The following is a 26,548-nucleotide window of genomic DNA, read 5'->3' on the forward strand; positions in this document are numbered from 1 at the left end:
AACTCTGTAGTTGGCAAATTGTCTTTCTACATGCCAATGTAGCTATTATTATTATTATTATTATTATTATTATTATTATTATTATTAAACCTAGGGAGGGAAAGGTACTCCTATGCATGGTGATTTGATAAGATAAGAGATAAGATAAGATAAGATAAGATAAGAGCAAATGAAACAAAGATCATGAAATAACGAACCACTGTTCCCACTGTGAAATGTGAAAAATTGGCTGCTTTTCTCCTGGCCAGAGATGGGATTCTCTTAGAGCTTATGCTGTGTCTTGTCAAAGATAGCAGAGGTTCAGGGTATGCAGAAGAGGTGGGGCTCTCTCTTTTGCTACATACGCTCAGTTTGATTAATGAGAAGCAGACTAACATAGCTAGCTTGACTTGCTAACTCTCACACAAGATTATAGCTCCAAGTTGAAAAAGTATGGCAAATAAAAAAACGTGCTTCATTTGACATGATATTTGTCTTGTTAAAAACTATTTTAAAAGTGTTTGCTCTTAATGCGGCAATTATAAAATGCATTTTGCTACATTCAGGAGGTCGACTGCAACATAGTCCTAAGTGAGGTAACTAGGCATGGAATGAGATCCATTTGCACAACAAGACTCACTTCTCTTCTCATCCCCCAACCTGTTCTGGGTCCCCCCCCAACTTTTCACAGCATATTTAGGAGGCGTGGGGGCAGAAGAGGGGGGAAGTCCCACTGCGCTGAGTGGACCTCATTCCGTGCACACAACAACTTATTTGAATCTAGTGAATATTATGCAAGTTGTCTCTCAGTGTGGCCCAGCTGATTTTTATCTAGCAACCAGTGTTTGTTCAATATAAACAGCCTTTCTCTATTTGTTCTGCTTTTCTGTATGCCTAAGAGCCAGGGGAGAGCAGGCTACTAATCAGCAGAGAGTTCCAAGAATTCTATCTGAAGCTTGCAGTCTTATAAATAGATTCATTCTCTTCTTCAGTATCTTTTGTTTTTGCAAAAATGGTAAATTATGGCCACTTCTTCTCTCCCAGCTCCTAAACTTGGCACTCTTTCTCACTTAAACCTGTTAAGAGTCTCTGTCCTCAAACCTACAGCTACACCTGGTTTGTCCACCAGCCATTTGGTAATTTTCAGTAAGTCTTTTACTCCTCACCAACTGATCCATTAGCAGGTATGGAAAAAGATGACACTGCTAACCTACCCATGTTGAATGAACTAGGCTGGTATCTCTGGTATATTATTATCAATCCAACTGAAATCTCTTCAGTATTAACTGAACTGACAACCTGCAGTTAGAAATACAGCCAAATATTTATGTAGTTGACTAGAGCTTTACAAATTTCAACATCCACAAAATTAGCCATGTTTTCCCCTGCTCATTATTCCCCATTTTCCCACCATAATTGCCCTATGCCAGCAGCTCTCTCTCCTCCTTGGGTTCAATTGAGTATTTACCCTTGCAACCCCAAAGATGCACAAACTGGTGTGCAACATATAGTTTTTAGCCCATATGTTCCCAATTAGTAAACATCAGATGGGCAGAAAGATGTAGTCTGTATCCCCATTTGTAACAGGATGAAGTCTTAAGATTACTCAGTGGGAAACACAAGCCTTCTCTCTTGAGAAATCACCATTCACTCTTCTTTGTATTATGTAGGACTGGCCACACATGGATACTCACCATTATCAAATATGGTGCCTGCAGTGAAGGAGAGTTCTGAGTCGTGCTCTGCTTTGCAAGCATAGAGTGCTCTGGCTCTGCGGAATGGAGAACTGCAAAAATAATAACAAAAGAATCAGCACGCAGGAAGGTTTGCACATGTTTTCTTTTCGTGTGTGTATGCAGTCTTGAGTATTTCTAAAGTATTTTCTCCTGAAAAATCCTTGAAACGTGGATCAAAACTGCCAGATGGCAAAATGTGGAGGAAAAGATGAAACACAGGTCAAGGGAAAGATAAAAGGAATAATATTCAAGATAACACCAAGCATATTTAGAGGATGAGAGAGAGAGAGAGTGGGGTAACATTTCTTCTCCAAAACCAAGTTTCGTTATTTTGGATTTTCAACATTAACTGCTGCATTTGTGACCAAGGGAAGCCCATGGTTGCCCAATGGAATGAGCAATACTATGTCAGGGAGTGATGGGCAATTAAAAAAAAAAATTAGAGGCAGAGAAAAGGAATCAACTCTAAAGAGTCAGCTGGAAAAACTTTGTGAGGGAGAGAGTTTCTGATAAGAAACATAATCCAGAGGCCTGGCTCCTGGTTGAGGCTGACGTAACCAAACTCTGCTAGCAATCTTTCCCTGGCATTGTAAATCATTTGAACTGAGGATTTGTTGGTAATTTTTTTCTCTAGCTCAGTTCCAAGACTCCATCTGCTTGAACAGTACAATGCAAATTTCCAACCCCGAAGAAGCCTTTCCTATAGTGATTTACCTGCAGTGGAACCTCCATGCCACAAACCACAGTCCTGCCTACGCACATGTTACAGAGGCTTGAGAAATAAAGCATCATCAATCTGGAGTGGCAGCTGCTAGTTTAAGCCCTGGACATGCTGCCCCATGAGTGATCTCTTTCCCTCAGGGGAAGAGTGGGAGAATGAGACACATTTTCCCCAACAAAGCTCCTGGTCCTGCAGGAGTCAACTGTTGCTGCTGTGACAGTTCTTGGATTTCACCCAGTCAAAAAAGCTTGAGTGAAAGTGATGGCGCCTAGATGAGACACTCTGGTTGGTAGAGCTATGGCAGCTTCCTAACTGTAACTGGGAGCTAGCAGAAGGTGACACCTTTCAAGAAGAGGCTTCTAGGCCCTGTTTTCTCAGTCATTTTAGAGAGACCTTAAAACCCAAAGCATTAAATGCCCTTTTGCTTAGAGGGCATTCACCAGTATGATTAATCTGCATTTTAAAGGACAATTGGACTGCTAAACAGCAAGTAATGTAACTCACCAGAGAGCTCAGAGGCATCATCATCATCATCATTATTATTATGGATTGATTTTATTAGTTTTTCTTGGATTGAGAAATGTCCCATACTTTACTCTCCCCCCATTTTCCAATGAAAAACGTTTTGTTCTGGAATTTGGATACACACAATTCCTTTCCATTGGTTTATTTTTTTCCTCCTTGCAGATTAGCCATATGCCTGACTGAATGCATTAACACAGCATTTTCCCCCCCATTAGCAAAAAGCACAGTTGTTAAATTTGAGCGCCTTTACGGTCTTTGAACATCCTTTGCTGACAAATGCATAAAGGGGAAAACCAGATCACCTGGCCAGCAGCATAATTAATGTTAGAAAATGGTAGAGAAATTTCATTCCAATCCAGATCAGGAGATCTTCAACGGAAGTTTGTTAAAGCAACCAACAATTATTGCATATTAACTCTAGTTAAGCAGAACCTCCATCTAATAATCTATCAAGTGTTTCAACTAGAAGGAAGGCCAGTGGGGGATCTCCTTCTAATGCAAATAATGTATTTCAGGCGAGATTGTCATCTGAGAATATGGTTAAATTCTCCCTCTTTCCCTGCTGTGATCACAATAATTATCACCACTAGTGGATGTTAAAAAAAGAAGTGTATGTTAACAACACATCCTGTTTGGTTCTTGTCTAAATTGAGATTAAACTATGAAAAAACCCTAGTCCTTTTCTGGCACTAATTAGTGATACTTTATCTTTGTAAACATTATCAAGATGGTTAAGAGCCTTAAATTCAACTGCTGCAGCTTCCCTTTGATTAGATATAAAAACTGATGTTTTAATGCACACAATCACTCAAGCACATGACATAACAGCAGAGTAAAAATATATTAGTGTGAATGAATGTTAGGAACAGAAAGCTACATATTGAACATGTCCAGCGACTGTTACAAAGTCTGTAAATCCAAACCTAATGAATGGAAGACTAACCCACCCAGCACTACTTAATGACTAGGACCAAATCATTCAGTGCCTCAAAACTGGGTATAAAATTCACAAGGAGGCAATTTCAAAAGGAGGGACTTTACTAAAAACATTTCCAAGAAAAACATCTAGTTATGTAAAGAGATGGTGACAATTGCAGGCTTCCCCCTTGTTTCCTGTTCAAAGCTTTGAAACCAGGAACAAGACACACTTATTTAGAATTTTTTCCTCATCCCACAAATTCTCCAATGGAATCTTACCCACCACACCTCGGCAACAACAAAAGTCTTACACAGAACATTCAATTTAGGATTCCTGTGTGAAGACCACATTAACAGGAATATGGTAATCAAAATCAGTATTTAGCATTCAGATGGATTCAACGAATAATGGGAAAACATAACACCTGAAAACATTTCCATTGCAATATGTTTGTGTGTGGAAATTAATTAATACGAACCTTGCATTCAAGAGTCTTCCATGAAGGGTCCCTCCCCAAAAATGTTCAGAATACAACATTTTACTTGAGTCACAAAGACCAATTATGGCTTATGTGCTCCATGAAACCAACATGTTGGGTCAAGCGGTTTGTCTGGATTTGTAGAACACCCGCAGGAATGAAAACAAATGAGAAGGGGAACTCCACAGAGACATTAAACACAGTTTAGGGAGATGGCAAGCAAAGCCGGCAGGGCGGGGTGCACAGGGGAAAACAGTGCATTAATTGGTAATTAATACAGTTACAAGAACAGCTTTGAACAATAAATTGCCACTGCCTGGTCCATTTCTTTTCCTGGTTTCTTTTCTTTGCTGTTATCTTAGTGTATGGTGCTGCAATGCCCTCCCTTTCGTGCTGCAGTGCCCTTCATAGCCCAGCCTGGATTACCAAGGGCATTACTGAGCCCTAGATCTTTCTGATCAGGCTTCTTCTTCTTCTTTTTTAATTTCTGCCTCTGAGCATGGCACATGGCCAGAAAAGCACTCAGTCGAGTTTTGCCCATGTGACCTTGTACAGTTTATGGGAAGAGTGAGAGATTCCCTTGTGTGCGCACACACCCCAGACTCATAATGACAGCAATTCTGATTATGTTACACTAGATGCAGCCTTGTATCAAAACTAAAATGTGACATAGCCACCTTGTAGGGGGATTTACATTTGCAGATATAAGGCTTGGCTTCCAGTTAAAATTACCATACCCTGGCCAGAATGCACGTGTCTTTTCTGTGCCCTGTTAATAAACTATAATGTCTACCATGCATCCCTGTAAAAAGCATGCAAGTGAGCGAGTGAGAGAGATAGATAGTGAGAGAGAGAGATAAGGAAAAAGAACAAGGTTATTAGCTGATTGCATAGAACTCTTACTCAAGGTTAACCCTGAAGAATTTTAAGACATCGTGTTAACTTCACTGCTTAGCAAACATCTGAAGGAATGCAGAGGTCTTCATCATTTGTGTTCCAGAGTAAGGATGGGTGTTGCCATTTCAAGGTTACATACAGCAATGAATTTCCTTTGACCGATACCAGGCGCCAAGGCCGCCCAGAAGTTCTGTCCCTGATCCAAAGAGATATCTGTGGTTGCTTAGTAGTCAATTACATCCTGCACATTCTCAGAAGAGCAGATACTGAAATCAGGTTTCAGGATGAATCCTGGACACACATTACAACATCACAAGCAACTACTGTAATAACTTTTACACAGGTAGCAGACATGTGAATGCACATTGTATGTGGATTTCCATCGCTGTCACAGAGCATCCTGCCATGGTTACTTGTAAAGAAAACTGTTTTCTGTCCAGTGTAACTTCATGATCATGAGCCCTACACTATGCCACTTAGTAAAGCGGTTTAATCTCCAGTTATTGTCAATGTAAGGTAAGAAAGCTATATAACAAAATGTATTTTGAATATAATATACAAACAAGCCCAAAGAATCAAACGTACTAAGATCAAAGGAAGCACTTCCCACTTTGGGCTCAACTTGTTGAGTGGAAGCTAATCAATATAGGGTTGGATGGATTTGTACACTTCTGCTCTATGTCACTTTCACATGTGTTCATTCGGTGGTTCATCTCACCTTTCATGTAAGAATCAGTAAGGCAGCTCCAGAAGTGGTGCTTGCTTGTATTGAATTGAAAAAGGGGGAAATGCTCCTAGCAGTGCAGAGTAAACTAATGCATGGATGCAGGCGTCTTAATCAAGGCACACATCTGGCCATCATGGAGACCATACATTAGCTGAGTTTGTCCTTGTGACTGCTCTTGCATTTTCTGCAGTTCTCCCCCAAAGTGGATCAGGGCCCAAGGAAGTTCATTTTCAACTTGGGACTCCCTTCCTCTGGACTGTTTTGCGCAATTTTTTAAAACTGGGGGTGGGATACTTTTTCTGTGCATTTTATACACTTGAGCAATCCTCCTCGAGTTTATTGCTGAATTAAAACTGCTAGAAAACTACAGCCAGCAAAAATTGTTAGTAAACAATGTTTCTAGCATGGGGTACCCAACTGTTGTTGAAATGTAAGGTTAGCTTGTAAATGAGAAGAGGACACCATCTCAAGTAAAGATAGCCCAAGTCCTGGGAACCAATGCTGGGCAAACATTTGTGGCTACCATTCTGTACTTACTTACCTGGGAGTAAGTCCCACAGAACTCAGGAGACATGTATAGGACCACTCTTGGAAATCAATGAAGACTGTAATACTATTAGTCTTTTGCAACTATATCCATCTCTTTGGCTGAATAGGCCTGAATTTTAAGAGGTCAAACAGTTTTTGAATGTCTGTAAATGGTCAGTATATATTCACCCATATTAAATGTTCCAATTCTCATAAACGTCACAACCTCACTGCCTCAAAAACCCTCTATTCTCACGGACACAACTGAATCTGAAAAAAGGAAAACTGGACTGTAGTTAAATGTCAGGCTTAAAAAAGATATAATGCATTTTTATCTGAAACTATTCACATTTGGGGAATGGAAATGAAAGCTTACCTACTGCAGAGATGGTTTTAGTGAGTATCAAGCAAGTCCAGCAATTTGGCAAATATAAAACAAAGTCAAACACAACTGAAGGGGATTCTCCAAAGCTGGGATAAGAAGAAAGCTAAGGTAGACAGTGCTTAGATCACTCAACCAATCACTCCTCTGGAGGTCATGGAATGTTTCAAAGTTTCCTTTCCTGATGCCTGACGGCAGCTGAGGGATTGTGACACTCTGGTAACTAAAACAAGCTGGGCCACAGTGAGGAAGCAACGCAGGGAAAAAGAAGCTTGTAAACGTAAAATATGATAGCAGCAGTGGCAACTTAATTGAGCAAAACAAAACCCTCAAACCTGCAACAGACCTGATGGGGGATGAGTCGCTGGACGTAGAGGAGGTGGGCATAGGGCTGGATGGTGCGGAGAACATAGGCCAGGACGGTGAAAGGGGTGACGTTGGACTTGGATTCTGAGGGCTGCAAGACAGAACCGGATAACTCATCAAGACACAGGAAACCACAACACAGACAGATACACACACTTAAGGTGCTTGGGAAATTTTCGTAGCATCAGAGGAAACTACAAAATGGAAATGTTGGGAACTCCGGAAAATTGCTACAAGACTGGAGGTTTGTTTATCCACATGCAAACACATGTGTGCACACAGCCAGGCCTCCCCATTACACCTGGTTTGTCATTACCTGGCTGGCAAACTTGGCTCTTTGCCTCATTCAGTAATAGCATTCCAAACTACAGAGGCCACTTCACTGCACACAGCTGCTTACATTTTCATATTTCCAAACAACTAACAACATTTCCAAACTACTAACGCCCACAACTTTTATTTCCGTTCGTTCTGGTGCTATGTGTGTGCATCGTGAAAAATGATACCCTGTTTACATTTAGGAGTAAATGAGCATGCTGGAAAGCCAAGTGAGCACGCTGTTAAAAGGATGGCAAGGAAGAAGTGCCTCTTCCACTCCAAATGGAATGCCAGTAAGACAAGACAACAACAAAACCCACCACCCTGCCCCACAGTAAATCAGGTAGAAATCAAAAACTGAATTTCCACTGAGATGGTGTTAATACAAAGTACATTTAACATGCCCTCTGTCAGTAGCAATGAACAGGCCTGTGTTGCTGACCTTGCTTCCCAAAGCTATGCACTGCTGCCAGTTACTGAGAGAAGGGGGAGCAAGGCAGCAGGGAGCTGGGCACGGCGCAGGCGCGGTGTCAAGATCACTTGATACTGTATCCCACTGCTGTACCCACACCATCCCAAGCTGCCTGCTACTTTGGTCCTCCCTCTCTCCCTCCTGGCAACCAGCAGTAGTACACTGTCGTCTTTGATTATCCAGTTTAGATAGGATAGTGGGCTTCTCATATAGAAGAAAAGAGGCACATACTTGAGTACAATTTCTAAATACAATTATCACTTCAGTACACAGCTCAGCAAATTTCTCTACCACCGGCCCTAAAGGATCTTTTTTGGCTCCCAGTACTTTTCTGAGCACAATTCAAAGTGTTGGTGCTGACCTTTAAAGCCTAAACAGCCTCGGCCAGTATATCTGAAGGAGCGTCTCCACCTCCATCATTCTGCCCGGACGCTGAGGTCCAGCGCTGAGGGCCTTCTGGTGGTTCCCTCACTGCGAGAAGTGAGGTTACAGGGAACCAGGCAGAGAGCCTTCTCGGTAGTGGCACCCACCCTGTGGAATGCTATCCCATCAGACATCAAGGAGATAAATAACTACCTGACTTTTAGAAAATGTCCGAAGGCAGCACCTTTTAATGTTTGATGTCTCACTATGTTTTGTTGGGAGCTGCCCAGAGTGGCTGGGGCAACCTAGTCAGATGGGCGGGGTATTATAATTATAATTATAATTACCACTAGAAACCTAGTTTAGGAGGTTCCAATAAGGACTAATCTACTACAGCACCATCAGTTTGCAGTTGAGGATAATATGGGTAACATCCAAGTAACTAAGACTGCTTGTCACTAATGGCTAGAATGTTGTGAAGAAATGTTTGAAGTCCTCTTCCCTCAAACATATTACCCCACTTTTGGAGGGGTTGGGTTTGAATACCTGGTTCTGGTTGAAGAGCAGCACCAATGGGTTAGTTTCTTGTCATTCATTCAATTTGGATTTCAGAATTTCGTAAAGACTGCTGCACATGCTCAGTATGATCTTAATATGGCTTCCTGCTGCTGCTACTCATTTGTGCTATCTTTTTTCCTTGCAGGTAAACCATACACAGGGGACAATTATGTACAATAACACACCACACACCAGTTAAATTGTAGCTTGTATATGGGCCTTGCAAATTCCCTGCTGAGGGACACATGGATAAACAGATCAATTAGAAACATCATGCCAGAAAAAGACAAACCTGGCTTCCACCTTTTCAGGATGAAGAGATGTGTGAAAAGTTTGTGAAAGGTGAAAGTAGGGAACATTTTTCCTTTAAATAAAAGGGAATAAATAAAAGGTAAAAAAAAAATGCTCAGAAATGTTATCTTTCACACACACACACACACACACACACACACACTGTACCATCCATTCTGCATGCCCTATGTATATTTCTTTTCAGTGAGTGTGTGTGTGTATGTATATATATATACACACATATATATATGAGAAAGTACAGTGGTGCCTCGCAAGACGAAATTAATCCGTTCCGTGAGGCTCTTCGTATAGCGGTTTTTTCGTCTTGCGAAGCAAGCCCATTGACAGCTTAGCGGATTAGCGCTACAGCTGTCAAGCGGCTTCCAGCGATCAGCTGTTAAGCGGCTTATCAGCGGAACAGCTGATAAGCGGCTTAGCGGCTTAAGAAAAGGGTGAAAAAAGCGAAAAAAACCCGCAGGGGGATGCAAGATTTTTTTCGTCTTGCAAAGCAACCCCATAGGGGAATTCGTTTTACGAAGCACCTCCAAAACGGAAAACCCTTTCGTCTAGCGGGTTTTTCGTCTTGCGAGGCGTTCGTCTTGCGGGGCACCACTGTATACTGAATGGTCTTCTATTACTGGAGCTGCATAAACAGCTTTTTTCCAGTCAGTCCATTTTGACAAGATTTGTATGAAGATTCTCCTTACTTGGAGTTGAATGGAACTATGAAACTGGTCTTGCTTTTCTGGACAGAATTACTCATGGGTGTTGTTTTCTTGCAAAGGCGAAAAAAGTAACACGAAATGGAAGGAACTGTATATGCCTCATTCTGAAATTAATTGCAGAAATTCTCAAAGAGAATCAGGTGTTAACCGGTGCTGAACATGGGAAAATGGAGAGCTGTCTAACACCAAGTCAGATCATTAGCCCGCCGAGAACAGCATGGAGTGTCAGAAGCTTTCCAGCGTTTCTTCACAGTGGTTTTCTCCAGCCTGACCTGGCAATGCTGGGGATTAGATCTGCATGTGAAGCCTGTGCTCTACCAATGCATGTAGCTAGCCCTTCTCCTGGTGCATGGAGAAGTGAATATGAATAAGAAAAATATATTTACTCCTTAGGCTAGTGGCCTTCCAACATACAAGAGATGTTTTGTTGCTTCTTGAAAATATCTTTGCTTTATTGACAGCAAATCAGGCACCAGCATAATATCTTGAGGTCTTTAGTTATCAGTATTATTTAAGCTCTTTGATTTTACTCACATAATGTGGGATTGGTTTACAGCACATACTGGTAGAGTGATTAAGCTTCTACAAGGAAGAGAACACAGTATTTTCTTTCACTGTTAGAACTGAAGACAGAGATTGTGCACTGTACTGAATTCAGATAATTTTACAGTGTTGCTACATACTTGTGGTTTATAATCCTAGAGCTCTAACAGGGGGAAAAAGAGTTGGGAAAGGAGGCAAAAAAAAAAGCATGCTGTTGTGCTGTTGAAGATCTACCAAATAATCTGACCTGGGCAATTAGAAACCTTTTTTTACCAAATTTGGGGAAGCTAGCACTCCAAATCACCGGTTGACACATACACTTCCCCAACCTAGAGCCCTCTCATCAGCTCCAGGCAGTGATCATGGTATCAGTTCATAGGTGTTTGAGCTGGAAGGTCTTTTTCCACAAAACAGTTTGTGCATTTTCCATATGGATATTCAAGTGCAGCAGGAATGGGAACCTATGGCCCTACAAGTGCCATTGGCCTACAACTCCCATCATCCTCAGGCAGCATGGCTGTTTGTTAGGTAAAATTGAGTACTTAGTCCCAATCCCTGGAGGGCACAAAGTTGGTGAAGGCTAGTCGAAAACCTAAGTTTCACTACAGGTTTGCAAGGAAGATATGTGCCATAGTGTGAAGATGGAGGAAGTGTTTTCCCCTCCCAAATGACACAAAGGCATTAGATCAGAGTTAACCTTCTAGTAGTTCTAGCCGGCTGTGTTGAGAAAGCTACCAGGAAGTTAAGTTTATGAGAAGTCAGCACTGCAAAGCACATATTAAAGCAATAATTTAAGGTGCACTTCCAGTTGATTATTGTCACCAGCTGATAATAAATTTAAGCAAGTTTATTTAAAAAAACACAAATGACTCAAACAGAAATTTACAAATATTGCACATCCCTGTTAACAGAGGCCAGAAACTGCAGTCTTTTGCTTATCACAGCTTTTGGTTTGGCCTGTATTCAAATACATCACTGTGAAAGCAGTATGTAAATATGCACAGAAAGCTTAGCTATTTAATTCTGAATAATGTTTAACCGACAAAATTCTTATCTCAGGAAAATATACAGTTACTTAGAAACATGTTATGGTTAAAGGATATAATTAAGATCTTTCCCCCCTTTTCAAACCCTTGGATTTTTCTACTGTACAGAATCATTATTACGTTGAGGGAATAATGCAACTTTCTGTATACACAGAGCACACCCACACATTCACACATTACCATTCATCCAACTTTCCTTCTGTACATGAAGATCAGCAACCAAACCAATGCTGGAATTCTCATTTAGTCACAGTAAGGGCTGCTTCTTACTCTACGGTAACTAAAATTGCATCCAGATGTTAAGCAGGACACATGTACCAGATTTCTAAGAAAACGAGTCTCCAACGTATCTCCACATCACCACAAGCACTCACTAGGTGTGCCAGTTGATGACAAGCCATTCATTGAGAACCAAATCTGATTGGGAAGCCTAATTCTTAGGAAGATAGTTGCAGATATGTCTAGGTCAAGCCTACTTACCTTCACTGCATGTTGGCTTTTTGACTGTAAAAATCCTCAATACCCAACTATTCTACATTTTTTCATTGCTGTTTTCTTTTTCAGTGCAATTTCCCTCCTCTTGTTTTGTCCTCACAGGCATCGGCCTCATTTGTGACAAGCTGCCATTTAATCGGAGTGGCTATGATGACCTTAATGGTGTGATCACTTCAGGAGTGCTTGTAAACACAATCCAAGGGGATCCAACTGAATTGAATGGCAGTGTGGGCAAATGAGCCTAATGACTGCACAAACAAAGAAGAAACAAAATGGTTATTGAGCACGGAGCACAAAATGCTAGAAAACAAATGCTAGATATGCTGATGACCTTTTCAGTAATGTGTGGCTACATCCAATCAGATGTACTGTCTCTTAAGCAAATGTATGATTTAATTTATACCATGCCCCACCTCCCCAAAAAGCCCAGTAATTATAAACATTAAAAGATATAATTCAGTACAGCCCCAGATTCATCCATGTGGTCTCCCAAAGGTGGCTGCAAAGTTTATTTACTTGCACTGGAAACCCATTCCCCCCAAATTTGGCAACACTTGGGAGTAAAATTCAAAGACAGATTTCCCAAGAGCTTCAAATGAAGCCAAAATTTTGTCCATAGTTTTCTACAAAATACTTGCAATGTAAGTAATGACATTGCTTCACTCCCAACTGCCCAGGCATCATTTTGCTTGCATTTCTTAAGAACTGGAAGCCAATGTGTTGCCATTGTTCCCAATTTTACATCAGATTCATGTGTCCTACATTGGAGTCCAAAAAAAGAAAAGACAAGAAAACCCACAGTGGGTCGTGTATAAGGAGCTGGTGGCTTCATTCCAATTTTCTTGTGGGAAAATATCCCCATCATAAGAATCAACATCATAATTTGGCACAAAGACAACATTCTTGACCAGATTAGAACAGTTTTTAATGGAGGTCAGTTGTTGTGAGTTTTGTTTTTGTTTTTTTGGCTGCAACTGTCTGGGTTTATTCTAGGCAGCATTAATATTTGTTTTATAAAAAATATAATGTAGACAAAAGGTAGTGTGTGTGTGTGGGGGGGGGGGGGAGATAAACACTGCACTGAATTTCCACAAACACTTAATATGAAGGGGTGGCAAAAATATTTCCCCAAATGTCTACCTCTTTTGTTTCTTACAGAAAGTCTTCACAGTCCCAATATACTGCTACTGTTGTTTGAACAAATAAGTTAACCACAACCAGAAAGATTTAGCGATATGACAGCAATACAAAAGGAAAACAAAGCTAACACAGAGTGAGGGCCACCCCTAGTCCAAATACATGTTCCTCATTCTGAATTAGCTTTGTTCACAGTTGCGTAAGGAAAAAGCCAAATCTAGTTGCTACAGGAATACACACAGCAGAAGCTAAATGGACTGCAAGACTTTCTCTCTAAATTGGCACCACAGCACCACCACCTGAACACCAAGCATCAGGGAGAAAAGTCTCTGTGTTTGAGTGTATGCATGGGGGCGGGGAGGAAGCATGGCCTTGTTGTCAACAGCTTCTGCCTCAGTAGTTTTGTTCAGCTGCAGATTATATTTTAACATGGAACTTTTATTGCATTTTTTTGCTTTATTTTTACCGGTAAAGTTTTTTGATGTTCAAAAGGATATTGTTTCATTGCTAATTATACGGCTTTAAATGTGGATCTTGACTGAATTTTGCAAATTTGATTTTCATTTGCAACGTTTTGATATTTTATAATGCTGTGTTTATGACGCCTTAAGATCTGCTGCAGTCTGCATAGAGATATTTCCAAAAATATAAATCGGTATAGAAATTATATCTAAATGTAACTGCGGTTTATGGGATGGGGAGTCTTTGTGGCCTAAAGATAAGGCTTTGAAGATGAGGCCATTTAAGCTCAGTCTTAGTTAAAACCAAGTAGAGCTCATTTATTTCTAAACTGTTGCCTCACAGAACAATCTACAACTGTAGCAGTGTATATTTATAAGAAGTGAGCAAAGTGGAAAAAAATAACAATTCCCTCCAACAAAATGAGACATTGACTCCTGCCCAGGATCCTTTGCTTTGTGATGTGTATGCATGAGACAGTCATAATTAGCAGCAGGTTAGAGACACATCTACATAGCAAGTTTGCCCGTGCTTCACGTTGTGTATTGAGCTGCTTAACTACAAGGACAGGGTTTCACAAATCCTCTTGCCAGGGTGCCCGTTATTTGTAAACTGCAGGGAACACAGGGCTACTGGTTTTATGATTAGCAGATCAATGCATGAGAATCACACTGCTTCTGCTTCCTGCAGAAGGGAAATGAAACAAGATCCTCTCCCCCTGAGTTCTCTCACGTACATAGAGTGTTTGAGAGAAGGTCAGGAGGGTGGGTGGGGCTGCAGAGGACACACAAAGCTATACAAGTGTCTGGAGAGGAAGAACCCTCTCCTACGGCAAGTCCTCTGCACATGATGCCAGATAACTCAGGGAAGGAATGAAGTCTTTTGCAGAAGGCAGAAATAACAAGTGCTTTTTAATATATGTTGCCCCGACCATTAAAAAAAGAAGTGTTATAATGTGAAAGAATGACGCCAAAGTGTGAGAGTATGAATGCCATGCCAGCAATGTTCCTTAGTCTCCATGAGCTGTAGGATGATTGTAGAATGGGCATCCCCATCTGAATTATAGTTAGGTGGAGTGGACCACCCTTGGCTAGAACACCAGCACCCAAATAGCTTGTGGGAGGAACTGTGTCCTTGATTCCACCAAAAGAAAACAGGTGGGCACATACACTTTGGGGAAGTTATGAGTCACAGATTCACTGCACCGATAAGGTCGTTGTCTTGCAATACTAAGGCACATTCTCATCCGTGAATAAGAATAAGAAACATTACTTAAAAATGCAAAGTCTGCAACCTCTTTACTTTGAAGAATGAACCAACCTATGTGTGTTCTTCCTAGAAGTACACGTAATCCTGTAGAAACATGATGTGTAAACAAGTCCTCAGGAATTCATGTGCAAGTTAACTCTTTCAGATTATGACTATGTCTACCTCAGCTTTGATCTGCCGCTGATGTGGAAATGACAAAGAGTGCAAGTCTGCACTGCATGCCTCTGGTTTTGTGTCACCGTTTGTGCTTCAACATTGTCACTGAAAAAGCACAAGGGCTTGCTGTGACTGGTCTGGGTGATTCCTGGCTATTGTCCCGTATTCTATTCCTTTCCTTTTTCATATGTACCAATGTACCAATGCATCTGTGACCCCATTCGCCTGAATACTTTGCTAATTTCATATTCCAGGAGAAATGAAAGTCAGCACATTTATTAGGGTAGGTTTGGATACACAGGTGCAGTTATTAAAATATAGTACTTAATTGTTTTTAGGTTTGTTTTTTATATATAGAAAACAAACCTGATTGTGCAATTTATGAGAAGTAGAGAACATATATATAAACAGATAACTGTGTTTTCTGGGACAGTGACTGACCAAAGTCAAATTAGATTAACTGTGACAGTGTTGAAGCATATTGAGTGAATATACTAACAGAACCCTTTGAGAGTGGAAATTCTCATTATGTTCAGGAATAATCTTTTTACTTAGTAACATAAGAAGAACCCTGCTGGATCAGACAAAGGGTCCATGTAGCACAACATCCTGTTTTCCCCACAGTGGCTCAACCAGACGCCTCCAGGGAAGCCACAACAAGCAAGATGTGACGGCAAATAGCCCTAATCCAAATGGTTCACTTCTCCAGCCTCTGGTATAAGTACAAAGCTCTTCCATTAAAAAACAACCCTACTTTAGTGAATTTGAATTGTCACCAGAATCAAAGTCAGAGAAATACACTTCAGGAGTGTTTCTATAAAGAATATTTCCTTCGGCTATTATCTTGCTTTTTAAAAAAACCCAACATACTGGGGGGAAATGGATGTCATAATAAAATTTGTTGATTAGATTCTGATTTTTTAAATTGTTAAAAAAACCAACACACATACACCCTTCAATAGCCATTGGCTGAACACATCGGCACTTTAAAAAGTCCAAAGTAAATAAGAGACCTGCACATTCTGTGCAGTCCTGGACATGAGTAACTGCATAGTTGTTTTAATCTCAGTGTATCCTATGGGCCACACCATCCTTTCCCACAAGATACCAAAGGTAGAGAGCACGTAAGGCATGCACACACAGCTATAGAAGCCTATTTCTGCCCTCTAATGGAAAGAACGTGACATTTCCATTATCAAATGAGAGCGCAATGGCCTTCCTGCTTCTACCTTAATTTCACTTTGAAGATGAAGTATATGTTTCTCTGTTCCCTAGACAGGAAAGATATTGCAGGAGGGGGCTATCTGCACTGAGGCCTACACAACATACAACAACAACAACAGGAAGGGGCTGCCACAAAGCCAGAAATGGGTACATTACTGGGAGAGGTGCCTTTGAAGACAGGCGGCCTCCTCCTGACGACAGTTGCAAGACAAGTTAAAGTGACAAATTTGTTGGCTCTAGAATGTCCTGGAGGAAAAAAATACCTGCTAGCCCAGTTTAGAGTCTTAACCTATATTATTACCTCAAAGGGCAGATAAGGCCAGTAGGGAACTCCCAAGCTTAGTGTATAAACCTAGCCATGCTAAGGATTATGGGCAGCAAGTGAGGCTTTTCAGCTGTTTTTCAATACCACCTTGATCCAGAGAATACCTGTACTCACGTGAGGTAGACAATCAGATTTTAAGAAGCACAATGAATGAAGTTCTCTCTGTGATGATTTAACCAAGCAAACTGGTCAGGAAGGATAAAAACACAGAAATTTATAGCACATTATCCTTGGATTTTCACATATATTATCTCAGTCATCCTTATAGAGCCCTGTAAAGTAGGATAAGCATTATGCACATGGAGCTGTTCCAGCACTTCAGTGACTGGAGAAGCTCATGCTTGCCAGGAACTCCCTCTCTATGCTAGTCCACTTACAGAGGTTTAGTGTGGGATCTCCTAGGAGTCCTATTAAAGTTGACAGTCTGAAGTTTTGGCAAACAGCACCATCTTATCTGGTGGACAATACTATGTTACACATGTGCTGTACAGGATTTATGAGACAACGTGTGACAGATGCATTTGCAACAACAGAGCTATACATTTCACAATTTTTAAAGCAAAGCACTACCTTCTGAAGTTGATCAGATACTTAATTATATGAAAGTCTAGACTGGTAAATTTATTGTGTACTGTGTGTACTTTTACAAGAATGGGTGGGAACTGATTGAGAGGCAATTTAGGACAGTGGATGTGCTTGGTAAGGTGGCTATCTATTGTGAGGGAAATGGGACCAGCCCGCTTTTCCCTTTAATTCCTGAGCAGGGGCACTTATGTGGTAAAATTCTCCTTACCATTTGGCAGGCTAATATGGCAGGCTAATATGGATTATAAATTTGCAATATACAATCTAGTGAACTGCTGCTTAACCATCTTATCAAACTAAATGTGATACACACACACACTGCTCTCTGAGCTGTCTTGATAAACATGATAGTAGGGTGTGTTGATTTCTTCAACTTCTGAAAATGAGGGGCGTTAAAAAGTTGTAACATGACTTGGAAATTTTGGTTAAATGACTATAATATAGTGTGATATACTATGTTTCCTTCTTAACCTTAACAATGCAATGCTGTATTTATACCATCCGTTCTGTATCCTGTTATGTGAAAGGAAACTGACCAGTTAAGCATGGCTTTAGGATATATTTTTATTAAACACTGTTTATTTGGAATAAATACTCTCCCAACCATGGAAGTGACAAAAGCACATTGCTTACATTTAGACAATGGTGTATAGTTTTACTTTACCTACATAAAAAGAAAGAAAAAGGAATATATAGCATCTGGAGTCCAGTCCCCTTTTCCTATCTGTTGTTGCAGGAGATACTTCTTATGTGAAGCAGAGTGGGAAGACAGATATGAAATATTACTTTTGACACAAAGATGCCAAAAGCAGGAAACAAAAAAACCCAGCTAAAATTAGATTTGTTGAGTTAGGACATTAATCTCTCACAAATGGCAAACACTGTGAAGAGGGAATACTATGAGTCAGCAGCCCAAAATATCCCACGGCTTTAGAACAGGCTCATGTACATCACAGGCTATGGTTCCTGAGCAAACAAATCAGAGATGATTTCCAGAGGAATAAAGCCGTGTTAGTCTGTTGCAGCAAAAAACAACAAAATTTTCATATGGCACCTTAAAGATTAACAAATTTATTAGAAGATAGGCTTTCACGAACTATAAAAATCCACTTCATCAGATGCATGAAGTGCTACCCTGAGTAAAAGGTGTGTATATATACATATAGTGATGGGGACTGTAAACAGTGAGGTGAGAAGGAAAGGAAATGCAGAAAGTTCAGGTGGTAACACAAGTAACCCACAGCTGTACAGGTTAATGGCAAAATAGTAAAGCAAAACTGCTGGTGTTTGGAATTAACATGAAATAGGGAAGCATGTATTTTTATCTTATGAACTGTCCTGAGATCTGATGAAGGGTAGTATAATAATAATAATAATAATAATAATAATAATAATAATAATAATAATAGAAGAAGAAGAAGAAGAAGAAGAAGAAGAAGAAGAAGAAGAAGAAGAAGAAGAAGAAGAAGAAGAAAACCTCAAATGTGATGGTGGAATGGGACTGTTCTAGACTTAAGGAGGAGGGCCTGCTTTGGGCCTAAATGTTAAGAACCCATTCAGAATAACAAATGTAGCATCACAGGTGATTTCTATTTCTTCTGTTAGACAGGAAAGTCCTGTGCTCCTTATCAGAGACAGAAGAGGAAGGCAGGAAGAGTCTCATTCTTGGGTAGCTTTTCCTTTGAATCAAACAAAATTGCCCTCCCCATTCTCAGGATGCCCTTCTGACACCAACTGGGAAATGAAAGCAGCAAGAGCATCTCCCACAGCAACAGCTATTAAGACAATGAAAAACTGGCAAAGTATTCTGTGCATTCATGCTGAGCCAGAAGAAGCTACATTACAAACTTGCCAGGGACATAATTGCTAAAAAGCACAAAATGCTGTCCTAAATGTTTGTGAGGAAACACAGCCTCTGTGGAACACTAATTCAAGTACTGTATGCTGCTTATTAAGAACTTTCGCAGTTCCTAAAGATAACTTATTTTATGGAGGATATGTTTTGTAAGTTTTCCGCACCATTATGGGGGTATATACAGATCCATACTCAGAAATGGAGGGGTTTCAAAGGCTACATTGCTATTGATTTCTAAGTCTACTCTGTGCCTAGAGAGGAGGGTTCTTTACCAGCACATCATATACACACAAGTTCACATTTTTTACAAAGGAAAAAGATGGCAAAATATGTCTGTACATACAAAATGCAAAGTGTCAAGGTTGATTACTTCCTGGAGAGAGTGCTGTTCTATACACTCATCAAGAACAACAAAGCAAGAGAGGGATGATTAAAAACTGATTAAAAAGGAGGGCTCCTACAGGCTCCTTTGCAGAAGTGGCATAACTTTATTTGGAGAGATAGCCTCCTATGATTCAGGTATTATACTTACTATATTTGTATAATATGCCTAATAACATTGCTATCTGGGTGGCTCACATAAATAAAAGAATATAACATTAATACAGAAAATCATAAAAAATGCAGCAGGGGAAAAAATCCCCAGTGAAGAAAAGATTAAGGGCTGTATCCGGTGGTGGCCTCACCAGCAGAAAGCACCTGTTTCTGTGGGATCTTGCATTCTTCAGCAACAACACGCCCTTCACACACACTGTAACTGTTCACGCCATACTTCATACTTCTCCAGAGGATTCCCTAACCCTTGAGAGCAACCTGTGGGTAGAGTTGGGGGGACAGGACGCAACAACAAAACCTGAGTTTCTCACACTGCACAAAGCCACCAACTAAACCATTCATAAACACCAGTATCATGAAGAAGGGACTGAATGGCAAGGTGACTTTGCTCAATATACCACATGTGAACAAAAAAAGGTGTCTTATGGCAGGCTTCACTGTTGGTCCATCCATTTATTTAAGCAGATTTCTATCTCAGCCGTCTGTTGTAATCAAATATTCAGAGCAATCCATTACTGTCTGCTCCAATAGCTCTTCAATATTTTAGGCGATGATATTTTCCAAGATTGTTCTTCAAGATTCTCTTAACTGAAATTTAACCTGGAGTCCTCTGCATGCAAAGCATATGATCTATCCCTGAGCTGTGAGCCCTTCCAGTTTTTATTATTATTTTAACAATGCATTCAACGGACATACATACCATGCTGTATCCAGCTAAGTTCTACTCAGAACAGACCCACTGAAATAAATGGACCCAAGTTAGTCATGTCCATTAATATTAATGGATGCACTCAGAGTATGACTAACATTGGGATACAACCCACAATCATCAATGTGCACAACTGTATTGTTAAACTAGTAAAATATTAAGAAAAAACAACCCAACCCTACAAACAGCTACTTTGCTGCCCATAGATGTCTTTGTAGTTTACAAAAGTTGTGAAAGTTTTCATGAAAATAAATGGAAGCACTCAAGAGTAAGTGCCTTGAGAATTATGGCCATAGTAATCTTAACTAGCTGCTTTCATGTCCTGGGCAGAAGCTAACATAAATACCCCAGCAATGTGCGGACACCCTGAAAACAAGATTGGCACAACCTTCTGTCAGAAGGGTTTACCAGTGATTGTTCCAGTATTTTCACTGGAGTTTTTTTGTGTAAACCAGATCAAGTTTTGGAAGGGAGAACAAAAAACAGAACTACACATTTGTCTTTGTATTATCTCTCCTCCCCACCTCTTCCTTTAGTTCTGGCACTCAGTGCACCAGTTCTATGTTACTAGTGCTTCTGTATGCCTGCACCTTAGCCAAGAGCCCACCTTCCTGAGTGTTAGCTGTGCAACTGATAAATGTTTGTATCTTCTTTCCCATATTCTTGACTCCTTCACTCAAAATTACAACATTCAATGCTTGGAAAAAAGAAAAAGAGGCAAAAATTTAGGTCTACCTAGCAATATAATGAACAAGTTTAGTACTTAAATCCTTAAAAGATATTAACAGCCAACCAAATCACAAAGTCTATCAAGGTGTATATAACAAATGTGGATAGGTAACTGGGAAGCAAACAAAATCACTGATGAGAGAGATGCTATTTCACCTTTTGATTGCCCTTGCACCCCCAACCCCATCATCAACTTGGAATCAAATCACTGGATGCAGAGCACGTATTTATAATAAAAATGCTGCCTCTTCCATCTACTTTCGAGATGAAGGGGGTTTGAATGTAGAAAAATAAAATCAACGATTCTTCAAAATGTAAAGTGTGCTAATTTGCGTGTGTGTTTTCTGGGTATGGTACTCTCATGGACATAGTATAACTCCCAGTCAGTCCACTTCAAAAGCAGTTGATCAACATCACTTGTCAACGCTGCCACCTTCCACAGATGTTTGGCTTGAAGTAGGCACATCTTCAAAGGCTTCAGTTGGATCAGGGGGGATTCTAAATATGAGAACATGGGTGAAAAAAATAAAGCATAACCAGAAAAAAAGACAAGCAACCTGCTAGAATTCTTAGGCTATTGATAATTTCACAGCTTAGCACTCCTTTGACAACTCTGTCTGCACATCAGCTTCCTCACGACCATAATGCTGCCAAATGGAAAGGCTCAAGGGCATGTTAATTGATGGTTGGGATCCATTACAATGGCAAAAAGGATCAGAGAGATTATATTACCTCCATCTGGTGATAAAGTGGTGGTGCTATAGCGACAGCTAATTTATGAAGTTAATTAAGCAGAGGGATCTCCTTTCAGAATGAGACAGGATGTCTTTATGACTTAAGGGTTCTATTTTTCTCTCTGGATCATTAGGAAAAATCTACAATTAATGCAGAAATCTGAGCCAATTGAATGACAAGGCGTCTTGACAAAGCCAATAGGAGGAGGTTAAGGCAGACAAATTCCCGCGATTGTGGTGACTGCTTCAGGTATATTTATTCACTGATGAATATGCATGAAGTACACTTTGGGGTCCCTTTACCTTTACCTTTTTACACTTATGATAAATATCAAAAGAGAACGAAGAACCCTCTAGGTTTGTCAGATTAAAAAAAAAAAACAACTGAATCCAAAATCCCTGATATTGCTGACTCTGGGCCATAGAACATCTCCAAAATCCACATCAGTTCAAACTATAACATCTCTTATGTAGCCTATTAGACTATCTGGAAAATTATTGTAAACACATTGAAAAGTTAAAAGTAATAGAGTAAATTCAGCAGTAACAATTATTGGGATATAAAACTGAGACAGTGAAAATATAGAAAATATTGAAATGAACCATGGGGAATGAGAAGGGAAGCCGAAACCAAATGTGTGTTTTACATTTGGATTATTGTTAATTGCTTTAATTGTAAAAATGAAATTTGTTTTAAAAAAGTAAATGAGACGTTTTCAAGGGTGTAACCTGATTAAAGCGTGAAGAAAAAATAAATGAGCGGAAGAGTTAAGACAATAGACTAAGCTGAGAGATGAGGCCGAGGCCACCTGTGAATAAAACATCATAGTAGTCAATACAAGGCCTTAAAACGAAGGCCTAAATAGAGTTTTAGAAGAATCAGCATGAATATTTTGTTTGTGTGTGAGAGAGAGTGTGTGTGTGTGAGAGAGGGGGGGGTGATTTAAGGATAATGCCCAAGTTTGTAAAAAAATTGTTAAAGAGAAGAGGAAAGTGAATCATTTGAGGAAAACACAATACATTCTGATTCTGCATATTAAATCTGAGATAATGATTTGATATTCAGGTAAATAGAGCAGTAAGAAAGATACACAGTGGTTTATCAGTGTAACAGTGATGTTGCAATCCACAACAAGAAACCAAAGGAAGCAAGTAAAGACCAAAGGGAAGGGAGCCAATAAATGAAACCAGGTTGGATTGGGGGACAGGCAGGACTAGAAGAGGAAACCTGAGAACATAAGCTATTGGCAGAAACTATAAACCAAGATGGAGAACTTATGGCCGTCCATATGTTGTTGGACTGCTTTCACATCAGCACTGGCTAGTCTGATCAATAATCAGGAACAATGGGAGCTGTAGTTCTGCAACATCTAGAGGGAGTTACATTGGCTTATTGTCTTAGCTATTCCTGGGACTTCTTGACAATTCTTATTCTATCGCATAAGGCCACTGTTGCACCTGGGGCCTGTGTTGATGTTTTAATCCTGCCGAAAGTGAGAACTTTCCCTTACTGGATTGCAAACATCTTGACAGCTTGTTACATGAACATTTGGACAATTTGTGAACATTTGGTGTCTTCACACCAACTCAGTCATTTGTCAGACAGACTCCACTGAACAATAAAATATCAAATGTGTAGATTTCAAACCTTGTGGTATCTGTCACCTTGCATTTGGTAAATTAAAAACAAAACAAAATTGAAATCTGAGACTGGAAATGCTATAAATATGGAAGCCCTGACCTATCCTGCCTGTCTCTCTCACACACAGTGAATTCTGCTGCTATGGAGCTCAAAGTTGTAAACACTCCATTAAAGGTTTTCCTTCAGAAAAATAATATCTAAACTAAAGCCACTGGGTCTTCTTGCAAATCCAAAGCGTGAAGATACCACTTATTTTGAGGAGATGAAGGCATGCGGCTGCTGTATTTGGCAGCAGCCACACAATTCCCATAACATTGAGCTCTGGACTTGGGAGTAAGACATGTAGAAAAATGAATAGTTTGAACAGTGAATCTCTGTGGATTTTAGAGAAAAGTTCTATGACTCAGAATTTTTCACTAAGAGAATATTCTGATATAAATTCCCACATGTCAAATGTTACCCCCCCCCCAAACCCCAAACCCGTGCTCCAAATAAAAACAAACTCAGAATGCTTCTCACTGAAATGTTAGGATTCAGTTTGGGGTTTATAACATGGAGAAGAGAAATTGAAAGGCAAACGCAACCATGGAATTAAGAACAGCAAAAGCTTTCCAAAGCCCACATGGCAAGTTAACAAGAACAAGAAAGGCCTATGCAGCAGGACAACATATGCACAATATTTTTTGCATTAAAAGCAGAAATAGCCACAGAAAGTAGCCACAACACGTTTACATTCTTTTTTCAGATATTGAATAGGATTCCCTTTTGACCAAGCAGGCTAAAATACTTGCAGTCTCCTCAAATTATGGATTGTAATTTTCCTCTTATGTGTACCCAAACAAGCCTGTTTCACTGATCTTGTGGTTTAGAATGATTGTTCTCCATTGTCAGTTCACGGCAGAATAAAGATATTCAGGGCTTATGAGGAATTCTGAAAACAGAGCCAAATGTTTGCAGAAGCCCTAACTGACATACCTCTCACTAGATATTTCTTGGACATTTAGAAATCATTTATGTATGCAGCAGCTGGTAAGTACAGAGATCTGGATAGAAGAGGTAACACGTGTTTCAAAAATTCATACAATAAAGTATATAGCAGAGAACTGGCATGGGATGCAATCTGAGTTTCAAGACACACTTTGTGATACTGAACAATATGTGATGCTCTTTTTCTACAGATGAAATTATTTTGATTTTCTGGTAAGCAGCAAGTGAAAAACAAGAAAATCAGTTGTGAATCTTGCCTGCCACCACTTTACCCTTTTCTCCCTATACTATATTTGCACTAGTCTGTCACACTGCTGTTTTCATTGGCTATTTTCCAACATTATTAAGGCCGGGCAACGAAAGGAAAATCGGGAAGAAAAAGGTGGGGACTCGTGTCTGCACTAAATGACTTGGAAGATTTAAGAGAAGGCCTTGCGGGGGGGGGGGGTTTCTCTGTGTGTAACAGTTTTAGTCCTTTGGTGACCCACAGGGGAAGAGAAAGGAGGAATTGGTAAAGAAGCAGGTGGCATTGGACAGGGGTAAAGATGGCATTTGGAGGAATGAGGAGGAGTATGTAAGGTAGTGAGGGAAGTAAATGTGTGTGTGAGAGAGAGTTTTATGGCTCTGGAGACTGGGGAGAATAAAGCTGGGGGGAGAGGAAGGAACTAGGATGGGGTGGATGTAGGTAGATGGAGCTTAAGGGTGCATTAAGAGAAATGAATATGTCAGTGTCCCTTCTTTCTTGCTGTACTCAAACTTCTGCCTCTTCCATTCTTTATTTGGCTCATGAGAGAGAGATAAAGGATGCAGAGCCATTAAGTATTCCACAGTACCTTCACACATTACATTCCACTCTTGGTACCATGTGATGTCTTCAACAACAAGTTGAACATAACCTTATTTAATTTAGTGACTTAAGTGGGTTGGTAAGATAAAAGGGGTGGGCTAGTAGTTTCATGTGGTGGGTGGGAAAGTGAAGCTCTAGGGGGTTAACACATGAGGAAGTGGGGATGTTGATGAGAAGAAAGCAGGAGGGCAAATCTCCCCTAGTAACGAATACAACTGTGCTGTATGCAGTACCATTCCTGAGAATCCAACCTGAATAAAGGTAGTAATAGAAACAGACTTTTGCCAGACCTCAAATCCTCAAAACACGAAGAGGCAAATGTGAGGATTTGATGGAGGACAGTGATGGTAGACTATATTCTTGACCTGAAAAGCAAGAGAACCAAGGGGCTTAATTCCCTTCAATTCAGTGTGAGACACAAGATATAAGACACCCACAAGAGACATTTAATTTATGAGAAAAATGAGTCGTGAGTGTCTGAAAACCACATCAAAGGGGGGTGGGAGGAATCAATGCTTGACCATCAACCCAGATGTTCTAGGTATAAAAAAAGACACTAAAACTATTATGAACAGTATTGCACACTTAGGGATGCATCTTGAGAAAGAAGAAAGTCGCACACTAAGTTCTTACAATAACCACTTTTACGCATCGATCCATGATTAATGTCCTCTCTAGTTCAATTTCTATAGCAAAAAACTGAACCCTCATTATCCTTTCTAAGAGCTTCTTTCATTGCTGCAAGAGTACAGTATTGCACATGAACTGCAAAATATTAAAATGAAATTGAGGACACATGACCTCACGACACAAAAGCTGTGTTCTTTCAACAGTTTCCATTAAAAAGGGTCATTAATGTTTCAACTTGGTATACAGATTTGTTCCCCTACCTCTCATTTGAGCAAGTGAATGGACAGAAAATACCTCTCAGCTTGATTCATAATAGATCAAAGCTGGATAAAATAGGAAATAAAAGTCAACTTTCAGTATCCAGCAGACACATGCTGTATTTTAATCTTTGGTGTTTGAAAAGTCACACTATTTTTTGTGTCTTCCTAAAACGAAAAACCAGGTAGAGAAAAAATGAAGGTATACACAGAGTCAATGAAGGTGTTGTTTAACCCCTCTTAGCAGGGACTAATATGACAAATATGACAGCTCACTTCAGAGTTTCTCAACAATGAGTGGGTGATTACTCTCCTCTAAACCAAAATCTGACAATTCATGCTCCCATTTGTCACATTACATGATTTGTCACTATAGGGT

General features: G+C 40.0%; 1 protein-coding gene across 10 annotated transcripts in view; it reads right to left on the reverse strand.

The window, feature by feature from the left end:
* Positions 1 to 26,548, reverse strand: part of ARHGAP26 (Rho GTPase activating protein 26) — a 207,111-nt gene that overhangs the window by 8,650 nt on the left and 171,913 nt on the right. For 4 of the 10 annotated variants that reach the window (XM_081900796.1, XM_081900798.1, XM_081900805.1 and 1 more), the window contains 3 exons: positions 9,262 to 9,333; positions 7,239 to 7,349; positions 1,674 to 1,765 (listed from right to left, as the gene is read on the reverse strand). In XM_081900796.1, coding sequence (XP_081756922.1) covers positions 1,674 to 1,765; positions 7,239 to 7,349; positions 9,262 to 9,333 — 275 coding nt within the window. Of the gene's footprint in view, positions 1 to 1,673; positions 1,766 to 7,238; positions 7,350 to 9,261; positions 9,334 to 21,280; positions 21,571 to 26,548 lie in introns of those variants that run through there. The other 6 variants (XM_081900799.1, XM_081900800.1, XM_081900801.1 and 3 more) reach the window with 3 other exon arrangements.

The sequence above is a fragment of the Podarcis melisellensis genome, assembly GCF_964234715.1.
Source record: "Podarcis melisellensis genome assembly, chromosome: 2".
In the NCBI taxonomy this organism is placed as follows: Eukaryota; Metazoa; Chordata; class Lepidosauria; order Squamata; family Lacertidae; genus Podarcis; species Podarcis melisellensis.